Here is a 12346-nt window from a genome sequence, read left to right as displayed (position 1 = left end):
CCTTTTAACGTTTCATTAAATCATTATCCCTCTTCGGGAAAACAAATCCATACTTAATTGCCTTTAACAATGGAACATTAACGCAAATTATCGCTGCACGTGTTGCAGTGCCTGTGTGCAAACATGATGCACGAGGAGGAACAATGAATCATAAACATTATAATGGAGGGTAGGCTATTTCCTGACAACACCACAACATATTATACCATATAGATGTAGGCCTATTTATTATGCTTTTCATAACACATTTAGACGCTTGTTAAGAGAGCTAATTTCGTAATTGTTTTAATTACGATGTGATATCGCTTACATCACATAATACGGTCATGGCATACACCTTAAGTTTGTCTTTCATTTAAAATGTTGATTAGCTATTAAAGAGTTACATTTAAGACATCATATGATTTAGTAAAATTATTATCACTGATTCATTTAGGCAACTTTGTATCTAGAGTTTTATGACAATATGCAAAATAAATTACTCAAAACCACTATAATAGTATGGTTTTGAGATACTAATAGTGTATTTCTACATTGAAAAGTAAATACTATCCACCACAAAAATCATGTGTGAAAAGTGCCAGTCAGTCATTGATGACAAAATGCATTGCTTAATCATCTCTGTCATCATTTCCTAAACTAAATAACAAAAGCGAGCTTAACTCTTGTTCAATAGTGTTTATGATTGTTAAAAGAGGGGAGGTTTGTTTTGAGAGACCAATGTCCATCATCAATGAATCACTTCCAACGCTTTATTTCTATACTATGTACTGACTGAGGTGCAGGATTTCTTCTTTTAATCCAAGCAGAGTCTGTGATATTTATTTTAAGAGGGAATTGAGCATGATGGCAGAAATGTAATTGTATGTAATGATAAGATAGTTGTGAGAGGTACAGGATAGAGCTCCCGGCCATCTGTTTAAACCTGGTGACAATGTTTTTTTATGCATCCAGTGTGGAAAGTATGAATCATGCTTTGCACACTGATGATTCAGAGTCTGGAGATGACTGCAGAGCGACACAATGGACTCCCACTCGTCTCTCTCCCTTGTGGGCTCAATGTATTTCAGTCCCCTGGCTGCCCAGATTTTTCTTATCTCCTTGATTTTGCTGCATCAGTAAAGTACTGTCCGACCCTACTGAGCCAAACAACAGCTTTGCACACAGACTGTTCTGGGCTCAGTCTGACTCGGCCACCCACTGAGATGATTTCTCAGGTGAACACTGTAAGCTTCCTCACTGCTTCAGCCTGAGCCTCCACATTACTATCTGAACTGCAGCAGTGTCTGCTGAATGCACTCAGGACAGAAGTCCATCTACACACTAAATTATTTCTCTACAGCAGCAATACTTCAGTTTCAAACTCACTCATATTTACCATTCAATTTAAATGAACTGGTTTTCCAAAAAGGCGGTGTTGTCTGTCTAAAAATCGATGTGATTGCAGTTCCTTTGTACCCTGTAGGAAATGAGATGCTGATGATTTAGACATCTTGCAGAATGAAACTTGAAAAGTTATTTTGAAGCCATATCATATTTACTTTGTGGTATTGTGAGTCCAAACAGATGGGCCTTGACTACCTGATAAATATTTCTCAATTGCAACTTCACAGTATTCTATAAAAAGTAGTAGAAATTGTATTACATATGCACACAAAAGAGTTGCAACAAGCAAAAAGCAGCTGGGTATTATTTTATTCATATAGTGGTGGAATGTGGTAGATTTAATAAGGTATTGTTGATTTTTACAGGTTTATATCTCCAGTGTAAGCATCCTTCAGTAATAATATATAAATGGAAAATAAATATTTAGTACCTGTCATCTTCACATATCATTTGTATTCCCTGACTTCTATAGTAATATCTGCCCTGATCATAATCATTTGGACATGTCAGGTATGTGGACCCTTACATTTATAACCTCAGAAGCATGTGTCTTATTTTGTTCAGCCAAGCTCATAAACAGTATAGGGATGCATGCATTAAGATATTCCTGTAGAGGGCACAGCTTAGCTTCTCTACATGTCAACATAGTGTTGATTAAAGGTCGCAAAAACAGCATTCATATTTCAAATTGAGCTGACAGATCCTTTTCAGATTAGTTAGATGATAAATTGTATTTAAACAGATAGAACTTGGTCAGAAAATGTTTCTACAATATTTGTATATTTTGTCTATCTGCTAAATGTAATCTAATGTTTACAAAAAAACTATTGCTGTAAACAGGCAAATAATAACATCACAAAATATAAAAAAATCATAATTATCAAATCACACATGATCCAGAGCTTTGTTTGTTGAGCTCTGTTTTCTTCCACTTCTCTATAAACAAGATATTAACTAAGCTGCCCTGACTGGAGAGGAAGTGCGCACCAAGTTAAGTAAAAGGATAAAATGTGGTCGCATAATTCTTAAAGACTCTTTTCCCTGATTGGCTCCTGAAGAGTAAACTCAACATTCCTCAGTGGTTTTCTAGAGCAGCTTTTTCAACTGCTCACTCTGGTCATTCTCTGACCTGGAGTCCCTGCACGCACTCAGAGTTCACAGCACTGCAACTTCTTCCACATGTGAGGACTGATCGTCGACTGTGAGTTGGATTGGGATCAGTGGAATCATGATTGCTCCGATTGTCATCACCTTGCTGTGTTTCTGCTCGCTGCACCCTACTTTTGGACAGGTGAGTGATTCAATGTCTCAGGCTAATGCAGTGGAGCTATATCTAAGGATATTATTTCAGTTAAATACATTTAAAGCCTCACCAATTGCTGACAGAAGACACAAATGACAGATATGAGTAACCTTGCAACAAGTCCTTCTGTGAATTTAACTGCTTGGCTTCATTACATCTTTTGAGAGATCACACCTTGGGTCGCTTTCATATTGTATGCAAGCCTCAGGAACAATTTAATTAATATACTGTATTTAGCGTTCCTGTTAAATGTTTCCATAAAGCAACATCTGCCTGTGAATGACTGCTTTTAGGTCGTTTCATGCATGTCTGTGTCTGTGCATGTGTGTTGCTGAGAGATGGCCAGCATGTTGAAGAATATGGGATGGTTAGGTATGACTTTATGTGTAAGGTAGTCAAGTTGTTACACATTCAACTGAAAGGGCACATAACCCCTCCAAATGCATCTTTCAATGTTATTTAAAGTTTAAAAAAATGTGTGTATCTGCTATGTGATTCATATTACATTACATTACATGTCACTTGTTAGACGCTTTTATCCAAAGCGACTTACATACTCAATACTGTGGGCAATCCCCACAGGAGCAATTTGGGGTAAGTGTCTTGCATCATGCTGACTGCAGTATCCGCTCTGAATGTAACTTTGCTCCCTTCCACTAAGTTTCATGAAGATCTGGGCGGTATTTTTTTCAGTAATGCTGCTGATATACAGACAAACAAACAGAACCAAAAGCATTAAAGTTGATCATTTGGTTATATTTAATAGTCCTACTGTCATCTTGCGCTCCAGTGCCTCATACACAATGTTACCAAGTTAACATGAAGCCATGTGAAATGCCGCTGAGCACAGGCAGAAAGAGGCCTTTGACAACTACGCTATAAACACCAGCCTCCCCTCCCGGCTGACTGAAGCCTAGCCAAACCCCAGTTCTGTCCAAATCAGAAAGGTGTTTTCAACAAATATTGACCCTTCTTACATAACCCTGGCTGGACGCAAACACTAATTGGTTGTCTAAAAACATGCGTAAGAGGGCAGGGCAGAGGGCGTAGAATGACGCAGTTGAAGAGGACAAACAAGTCTGTGCCACTCCCTCGCCCCAGCAACCAATAGAAAGAGAGGTTGTAACACAGGTGATGTGTATGCTGAGGGCGTTTATACCCGACTGACTGACCACGAACCCTGAAACCACCTAAATGACATATGGAAGTTACATAGGTTTATGTAATGACGATTTTAAACATCAAAGCGGCATCACACCTAAAAACCACATCACAATTTTAAGAGAGTGTTTCTGTTTTTATAACTGAGTTACAGTATCTAGCTTTGAGAGGAGGAGGTTCCTGCTTGCAAATGCTTACAGTGGCCAAACATGCTCTGATCCTGCCGCGTTTAATCGCTCGTATAACAGCCCAGCCTCTGTCGGCCTCTGCACAGCAGGCCTTCAAGGGACTCCTTCAGCAGAATTTCATTTGTTTACATGCAGTGTGGAGCTGCTTATTTTGGAGCATAACCTTTTTTTCAAGGAGTGCTTTTAATTAACCTCAGGTATTCATAGGAGTTGAAGGTGATGCCCATTCAGTATTTGTCACTATGCAGACATAAACAACCAGGCAGTGTAATTGATGTGATGTGACCATGTTGCTGAATCATTTAAATCATAAAAAAGTGCAAAGAAATAAATTGCCACATAATTGAGTGTGATTCAGATTGTGTGACAGCTTTTTGAAAGTCTGAACAATCAAAACAATCAAGATAGTTTTGTTGTTAAAATCTATTACATAATTTTGAGTCTTGAATGGGAAGAACATACATCAATTAAATCACTGGCTTGTAGTCCCGCATCTTTTATGTCGAAAGATTTATTTGTAACTAATGTGAGGAGTAGCTCTTATTTATTCATCAATTCAGTAAAACCGCAGGCAATAACCTCCTAAAAACAAAAATCGAAATCGTATCAGATAAAACCCATTGAATGAAATTATACATAGAATTACAGTATGTGTTAATACTTTACATTTTATATTTCATACTCTAACATCGATTGGTCTTGTGAGGTAATTCACAGCTTTGAAGAAGTTGTTGCAAAAGATAATCAGCACTTTATTACATTAGTCATCCTCTCTGTTTTTTTCCAGGACTGCCCTGGTAGACAGGAATTACATGGCTCTCTGAAGCAAGTCCAGAAACTTCTCTCAGCTCATGAAGCCACATACATGCAGAGCCTTCGCAACCTGAAAAAGAAAATAAACCTGTTGCAGAGCAGTGCTGGAAAGCAGAGTACAAGAGCCACAAACAGTAAGTAAAACCCTCAGAAACATTAATGCATTCAAATGGAAGTTGTTGAAATATCTGCCATTCTGTTTTTTTATTCCTCTCAGGTACCTGCCCCAAACTTGACGTGCCAATCAATGGGAGGAAGCTTGGCAAGTCCCACAGCGTAGGTCATGAGGTTCACGTTCTGTGTGACCCTGGCTATGAACTTGTGGGAACTGAGAGCCGGTTTTGTCAGGAGAGCCTCAGCTGGAGCGGCCACCAGGCTACCTGCCGGGGTGAGAGACTAGCGCTGATCCTCTGCTCCCTGGCTGGTCTTCACTGCCTCCTCCTCATCCTCTTTCCACCATGTCTCTCCTCTTCTTCACCCTGACCATCACTCATCCTGTTATCTAACCCTAAGATCACTTTAACAACCCTGTCATCGTCCTTTTGTAACCTTGCCCTCTTCTGCTCTCTTTTTCTGCATCATGCATGTCACCAACGTTTTTCTATGTAGAGATACGTTTCATATGTGACCCATGATCATATTTCCTCTTTATGTACTCTGGCTGTTGTCCAGAGAGCTCATTGAATGCCTTGACATATGGTATTCTAACCTCTATGTCCTCTGACAGCTCGCTGACTTTAAGATAACAGCTCAAAGGCTGTTTGATCAAGAGCAGGGATAACCCTACACTAACATTAACTCATCTGCTCCATTTGAGCCGAATTCACTCTTTAACATGCAAGATGTCACCCACTCTTCAGCATCAAAGATATTCAGTTCCAGATGTCCTTGTATCGCCTCCAAAAATATTAAATGTAGCAATGGAGTCTCCTTGTATAACCCTCCTTTATGTCTTTACCCCCAGACATCAATGAGTGTGCGTCGTCTCCGTGCCTGAACGCTGGGACTTGCGTGGATGAAGTGAACCAGTTCTCTTGTATCTGTGCCAAAGGCTGGACCGGAGCTACCTGTCAAAGCCCTCTGCCAACATGTGGGTATAATACAGTTCATACTCTGACCACACACACATGTTGGTGGTGTGCTTTTGCTTCACCAACTTCCACTTAAAGCCTGAAATGTGGTTATCAGGTTCCTTCAAATGTTTTCATACCATAGTAATGGATGATATATGTAACAAAAAACTGTACATTTTAAAGACAAAACTTTACTGCAGAGCATATGTTTTTATGCTTCAAATCCTCCTAGTCTACTAAAGGAGATTATATTGGCTGTGGGTTTGGCTTGCCAACACAAGCCATTGCTACATACCACCAAGTGTGTTTTAATTAATTACATCCTGAAGTCCAAGACGATGCTGGTTCAGAGTCTGGTCTGCTTCTTGGTGTGGGTGGGGGGACTATGAATCTCTGAACTTGACTTTGTTCATCTCCATTCATGTTATATCACCACGCTAATTTACTGTTCAGAATTCTATGTTGCTCATTAGATCACTGAGGTTCTATTTATTCTTTTTGTACTGGATTTTTGAGGCTGATATTGACAGTAAGATATTCTATCACATAAAACCAAAGTTCATCCAAACATTTTGCTGAAAGGATTCCTTTTAGTTTTGTGAATAATGTTGACAATATTATGTACAGTGCAAAGTGGGAGAGTTGAAAACTAAACTTTTCTAGTGGACAAACAATGTAATGTTCACACTGTAATATTACATTACATTACATTGCATTTAGCTGACGCTTTTGTCCAAAGCGACTTACAATAAGTACATTCGACCAGGAAGACACAACCTTGAAGAAAACAGAATCATATAAGTAGATCAGGTTTCATAGAGCCAAACATTTCAAGTGCTACTCAACTGGCTTTAGGTAATCCAGTCCTTTATTAGTATAAAAGTGCTTCGTTAATCGTTCTAACGCTCGAAGTGGAGTCGAAAGAGATGAGTTTTCAGTTTGCGCCGGAAGATGTGCAAGCTATCTAATATAAGTGCAGCTTATCTATTAGCCCAACTCTAAAAAATATGACAACCTATTGTTAGGAACCTTGACTAAATAGCTTGGAGGACTCAAATGCACGACCCAGAGACAAAAAGGTTTTGAAGAAAAAATAGTCTTTACTTGCAAAAAACAAAATCACTCTTTTAGAGGAATGAACAAACTGACAAACGTAAAGCGCTCTCGTGGAGGGTAAAAGGCAAAACACTGACTTTCATTAAACAATGGCTTAGATCTTACTTCTTGGAGCAATGAACAAGACGAACCGACAACTAACAAGGGGAGACAGGACAATATATACATGAGGTAAGTGGGCACAGGTGGAAACAATCAGGGGCGGGGCAGACACTGATGATGGCGGGAAAAGGAACCAGAGCAGGAAGTAAAGGGACCTGGAATGAGACAAGGTGAGTACAAAATAAAACAGGAAGTGGAACATAATCTAAACTAACATGACAAAACTTAACATAATTGACGGGACACAACACCTATGATATATGTGTGAATACATTAAAGGTTCCATCATTTCCATATGTTGATTGGAAGGGAATCAGGGAAGGAAAACCCAATCTTTAACTGCTTACCTTTCCGTTTTCCTGTCCCCCTCATTCAGTCTTTGTCACCATGACAAACACCTCTGCCGCCACCTCCCCAGCCACCGCTGCTGCTGTTACCCTGCCTGCTGCCACCACTGGGCCCTTTGTTCGTCCATCACGTTGCAGCATAATACAGGGGACCACCCACTGCACCTGTGAGGCAGGATACACCATCTCTGGCAGGGACAGCAACACCTGCACTGGTACGACTAACACCTGCCCAAGCTGTGACTAAACCATACATTTATGTCTCCTTGTGAGATGTTAACTGTTTGCGTTGTTGGCTTTTAGATATAGATGAATGTGAGCTGTTCCATAATGGCCAGGCTGGCAAACTGTGTTTACACTCTTGTGTTAACACTGCTGGAGGCTACCGCTGTACCTGCCCTGTCGGGTACAATGGGACCCGCGATGGACGCAGCTGTAAAGGTGTGTTTTCCTGTTCTGTTTCTCTTTTATTTCTCTCTTCTTTTTTTATTTCCTCTCAACATAAAATAATCCATAAAACAGTTATGTAATACAAACATTTGTTAACAAATATTAAGATTAAAAACATTGTAACATCTTATCCAGTGTCCCGTTTTTACATATATCACACTTGCTATATTCTGGGTTACTTTTATTCAAAAATATAATAGAAAGTCTCATCAAAACTTACTTAAACGATACTTAAAACATTTATAAAATGTCAACCAACTTTTCTGTTTAATTATTGTGTTACTATGCTGATGTTTCTTCACAGACATTGATGAGTGTGCCACCAGACAAAACAACTGCACAAAGGATCAGATGTGCATTAACACGTATGGTGGCTTCCAGTGTGTCCGTGTGGACTGCCCAAAAATCCCTCATGCAACATATGTCAAGACGTCCCCTATGTGAGCATTTTACCTAACCATTTTTTACATCTAAGTTCACTGGCATTGTAAGAATTTAGTGTGAGTTTTCATTTGAGATCTATCAGTAGGAGGTTTTTAGAACCTTAATAATCCCAACAAAAATATTTAACTTCCACTGTCTGCTCTGATCTGCGCTCTTGTTGTTTCTTCACTGTCATTGAAATCTGGAAAAAATCTTAAAAACATTGTAGTGGTATTTTCTTCATATATAGTATTGTTGTGTTTTACCAAAGTCTTTGTTTAAAGCCACAGCTTCTGAATATTGGCTGCTGAGCATTTGGATTGAGCGATTCAATACTTACACAGTATTTTATAGCACCATGACCAGCTTTTAAATAAAATAAAAAACAGATAAATATTTACAATATGGGACCTTTGAAAACATTGACAGTATAACTTGGTTGATTATTATCTTGGTTGATCATTTAACATAAACTCTTTTTCCAGGCGTTGTGAACGTAACCCCTGTCCTCTGGACAACAAGGCATGTTCTCAGACACCAAACTCCTTCTCCTACCATTACCTGGCTGTTGTGTCCAACCTGTCGGCTCCTCGCGTCATGTTCAGGGTTTCAGCATTACGTCCAATTGGTGACACGCTTCGCTTCTCCCTGCTGGGGGGAAGGCTAACCCGGCGGCACTTCACAGTCCAGCGTTCAGACCGATTGACGGGTCAGCTGATGCTGGTGAGCCCCGTGCAGGGCCCTGCCACGCTGGAGGCGGACGTTGAGATGAGCGAGCTGGAGAGACGAGTCCAGCTGGGGAGGTACATCACCAAAGTCACAATGTTTGTTTCCCAGTATGAGTTTTAAAAAGATAGGGAAGAACCTGTAATCACGCTAAGAGCACAAAGGCCAAACAAAAGCATTGTTTGGATTGGGCCACGGACTCTTTATTGGATGGTGAATATCTAGTGTGCTGTTGCTGATCTGAAACATATTTATTGCACAAATAAAGACATGAGTGTATGATTTGTAAAAGGTTAATTACATGATGTAGCAAACAGTTAAAAATCATTAGACTCAGTCCAACCTGAAGGAAAGTGCTATATTTGCCAAAGAAAGTTCTGCTATGTTGACATTAATGTTACGTATGCTGGATATGTATTGATGACGTGTGAAGATGTTGTAATTGTATTTACGATCATATTTTATTTATATTCTGGTTCTACACATCTATAATAAAATGATTAAAACCTCACATAACATTTTAAAAGTTCTTTATTTGCCAAAGCCTAAAATGTTAAGAAAATGGTTTATATATATAGCAGTGATATATGTGAGCTGTGGTTTTTTGCAAAACACTTCAGTTCTCTCAGTACAGAGCGGTGCTGTTCAGCAGACAGAAAGCCAAAGACAGGCTGCTCAAAGAGCCACTGTGTTCTTACAGTGCATGAATAACTCCAACGTTTCAATTTGCACAACAAGTACACACAGAAAAATGCACATTCACCCAGCAGCTAAGGTACGTGTGATGATTTTCCCTTTGAGAGGAGATGTATATTTTGGAAAAAAATCATAGCAATTTAGAGAAGTGTGCTGAAATGTGACACCTCTGTGCTGCAGGAGCCATCTACTTCTCTGCGTTACACAACTGTCTGAAAAAGAAACCACACAGAAGTGCATCTGTAGCACAGTGAGGCAAAGTGTAGGTTCACTGGAGACAAACAGGGTGTCTTTAGTGGAAGAAGGGGGCTCCATACTGTGGCAGAGGTTCGCAGAGGACACAGCTGAGGGGGCGGGGGGGATCCTTAAATGAGATTGCACGCTGAGTGAAGAAAAAATATGCTTAGAGATAGGGAGGCAGACAGAGAGTGATGGCTGAATAGAGAGGGCTGAATGGAAGACGATTCACGCCAGCCAGTCACTGAGGGTTGCAAGCTGAATTAAAATCTGCTGTCTTTATTACCACCGAAGAATAGATATCTCACTGTGCTCACTCTGTTGCTGCCTCTTCTGTTTTAATGGGGGAATAGACTAAGGTAGAGGTGAATCAGGAACTAACGATTAACTTTGTCACCCCCTGTCCCCCCATAAATTAAAAATGCAATCCTTTTCATATCATCTACAGCTTATCATGCATGTGTTTTTATTCTGCATTACTTGTGTGAGATCCAGCCATGGTACATAACAAACATCAATACAAACTGGGCTCTCAGAAAGTCTGCCTGATAGACCCTGGTCTCAAATCTGGTGTTTTGACTGTGCTGTTTCACTGTCCTCACTTTTCCTCCCTGCTCTACCTTATCATATTACATCCACCTTCTCTTCCTTCTATCCCCACTCCTCTATGTCCATCCACTATCCTTTCTCTTCAGCTCTCGCCAATGTGGCTGAGTCGCACCATACAGATAAAAACCATCCTAATGAGTGCTGGCAGTGTGTACGAGGACTGAAATCAATATCCTGATCTCAGTCTGGTTGTGAGCTACGGTCATAAGAAACCAGCACACTATCTTTGACAGCAGGCTGGATTATCACTGGTACTTACTTTTGAAAGGGAATACCTCGGTCTCCTCTGAAGTCTAATGGAACAAAGGAGAGTGTGACTGAGTCTGCAGAGGCTCTGGAGAGTGCAGACAGGACTCCAATGCCAGTTTGGCTGAGGGCCATTTAATGTGGACATGCAGGTGAGTGGAGAGAGGCCTGCCAAGAGTGCCCACAGTTGATGTGGTCAGAAAAGCAAATCTTCCATGTGCTATACCGAAAACGGGATTTGGGACATGGGACCTAATTTTAAAATCTTAAATATATTACTTGATTTGCTTTTGGACCAATAAAACATCACGTTTTATTTTTATTTTGTACACAAATACTGCACATTCAATTATCAATGAGTACATTTATTGTTGTGTTTACATCTAAAATCCATTGCAAAAGAAAAGCCTGTGTGTGTTCTGTGTTCCATGATGTTACACTGCCCCCTGCTGCCCAGTTCTACTCTGTTCAATACTTGGTTATGTATTGTCTTTTTAGGGTTAGGGTTGTTAGGAAGATGCACAGAAGAAAAAAATTGCATATTCAAGTTATGGCAAGTGTAAACATTCAAATGAAGGATTACATTTCTGAGTCTGGGTTATATGTTAAGCACACACAGGGTTTATATTTAAACACTATAGACTGAGGTGGCCGACAGGTGCAAACACTTACATTAGGAGAAATGTGCTGCACTCTCAAAAACAATGCAAATGTAAAAATACAAATATGCCAAGTGCCAACACATGAAAATGAAGAAACATCTTCACCAACTTGACAACACATGCGCAGCAGTAAGGAAGGAGGATTCAGGTAATAAGCTAATGGCTTGTGTAACCATTAGCCGATAACCAACCAAGGTTACCTTGGTTGGTTATCGGCTATAAAAAAAACACAGTTGGTTATCTATAAAAAAAAAATCAAGCCAAAAAAATAGTTTTGACACATAAAGTGGCCAAAATCTGGTGACCTTTAAAGTGTTTAGCTACTCAGTAGAGAATATATTGTAATCTTTGTGCGGACAATTACAAAATACACTGCTATTTGAAATCAGCGGTTGTGATGAACTCCTGTTCTATCTCCTTTTGTGTGTGATCTTAGTTATTTTGCAATTCATCATTACATATTGTTGATGTCTCTCTCTATGAACTTTACCTGCAGAGGGCTCAAGGTAAGATACACAAGACATGTCGAAATGCTGATTTATTTTAAATCATGATTTTAAATGTATCTTACAACATTTGAAAAAAAAGTTAACAAGTTATTGTCTCCGTCATATTCAAAACAAGTGGTGGTATTGAACATTGATAATATGCTGTTTTGCACACTTATTCATATATTAACATTTTTGAACATTTTCAAAATGTTATGTTAGAGGCAACCATAAAACAAATACTATCTTGTTCAGTCTTGCAAACAGTAGGCCTACATGTGTTATTAAGGGAGACAAAAAAAGGAAATCGAATCTGTGTT

At 39.5% G+C, this 12346-nt stretch overlaps 1 protein-coding gene across 1 annotated transcript; it reads left to right on the top strand.

Annotated features, from left to right (window-relative positions):
• The first annotated feature begins 2439 nt into the window (after positions 1–2439).
• On the top strand, positions 2440–9601 carry LOC117533336 (fibulin-7). Its single transcript, XM_034197033.1, has 8 exons — positions 2440–2677; positions 4826–4985; positions 5069–5239; positions 5816–5941; positions 7519–7704; positions 7793–7930; positions 8244–8379; positions 8848–9601. Exons 1-8 carry the CDS (start codon positions 2615–2617, stop codon positions 9209–9211), a joined length of 1344 nt encoding a protein of 447 aa, XP_034052924.1. The 5' UTR covers positions 2440–2614; the 3' UTR covers positions 9212–9601.
• Positions 9602–12346: the final 2745 nt, after the last annotated feature.

Source organism: Gymnodraco acuticeps, unplaced genomic scaffold (assembly GCF_902827175.1).
Source record: "Gymnodraco acuticeps unplaced genomic scaffold, fGymAcu1.1, whole genome shotgun sequence".
Classification (NCBI taxonomy): domain Eukaryota; kingdom Metazoa; phylum Chordata; class Actinopteri; order Perciformes; family Bathydraconidae; genus Gymnodraco; species Gymnodraco acuticeps.
This window is presented reverse-complemented; position numbering and strand designations above follow the sequence as displayed.

What these genes read in the sequence shown, in the direction of transcription:
- LOC117533336 (XM_034197033.1), top strand. Translation starts at nt 2,615, where the DNA reads ATGATTGCTCCGATTGTCATCACCTTGCTGTGTTTCTGCTCGCTGCAC. An exon ending in TGCACCCTACTTTTGGACAG is followed by an intron (nt 2,678 to 4,825) that starts GTGAGTGATTCA and finishes GTTTTTTTCCAG; the next exon opens with GACTGCCCTGGTAGACAGGA. An exon ending in GGACAGCAACACCTGCACTG is followed by an intron (nt 7,705 to 7,792) that starts GTACGACTAACA and finishes GTTGGCTTTTAG; the next exon opens with ATATAGATGAATGTGAGCTG.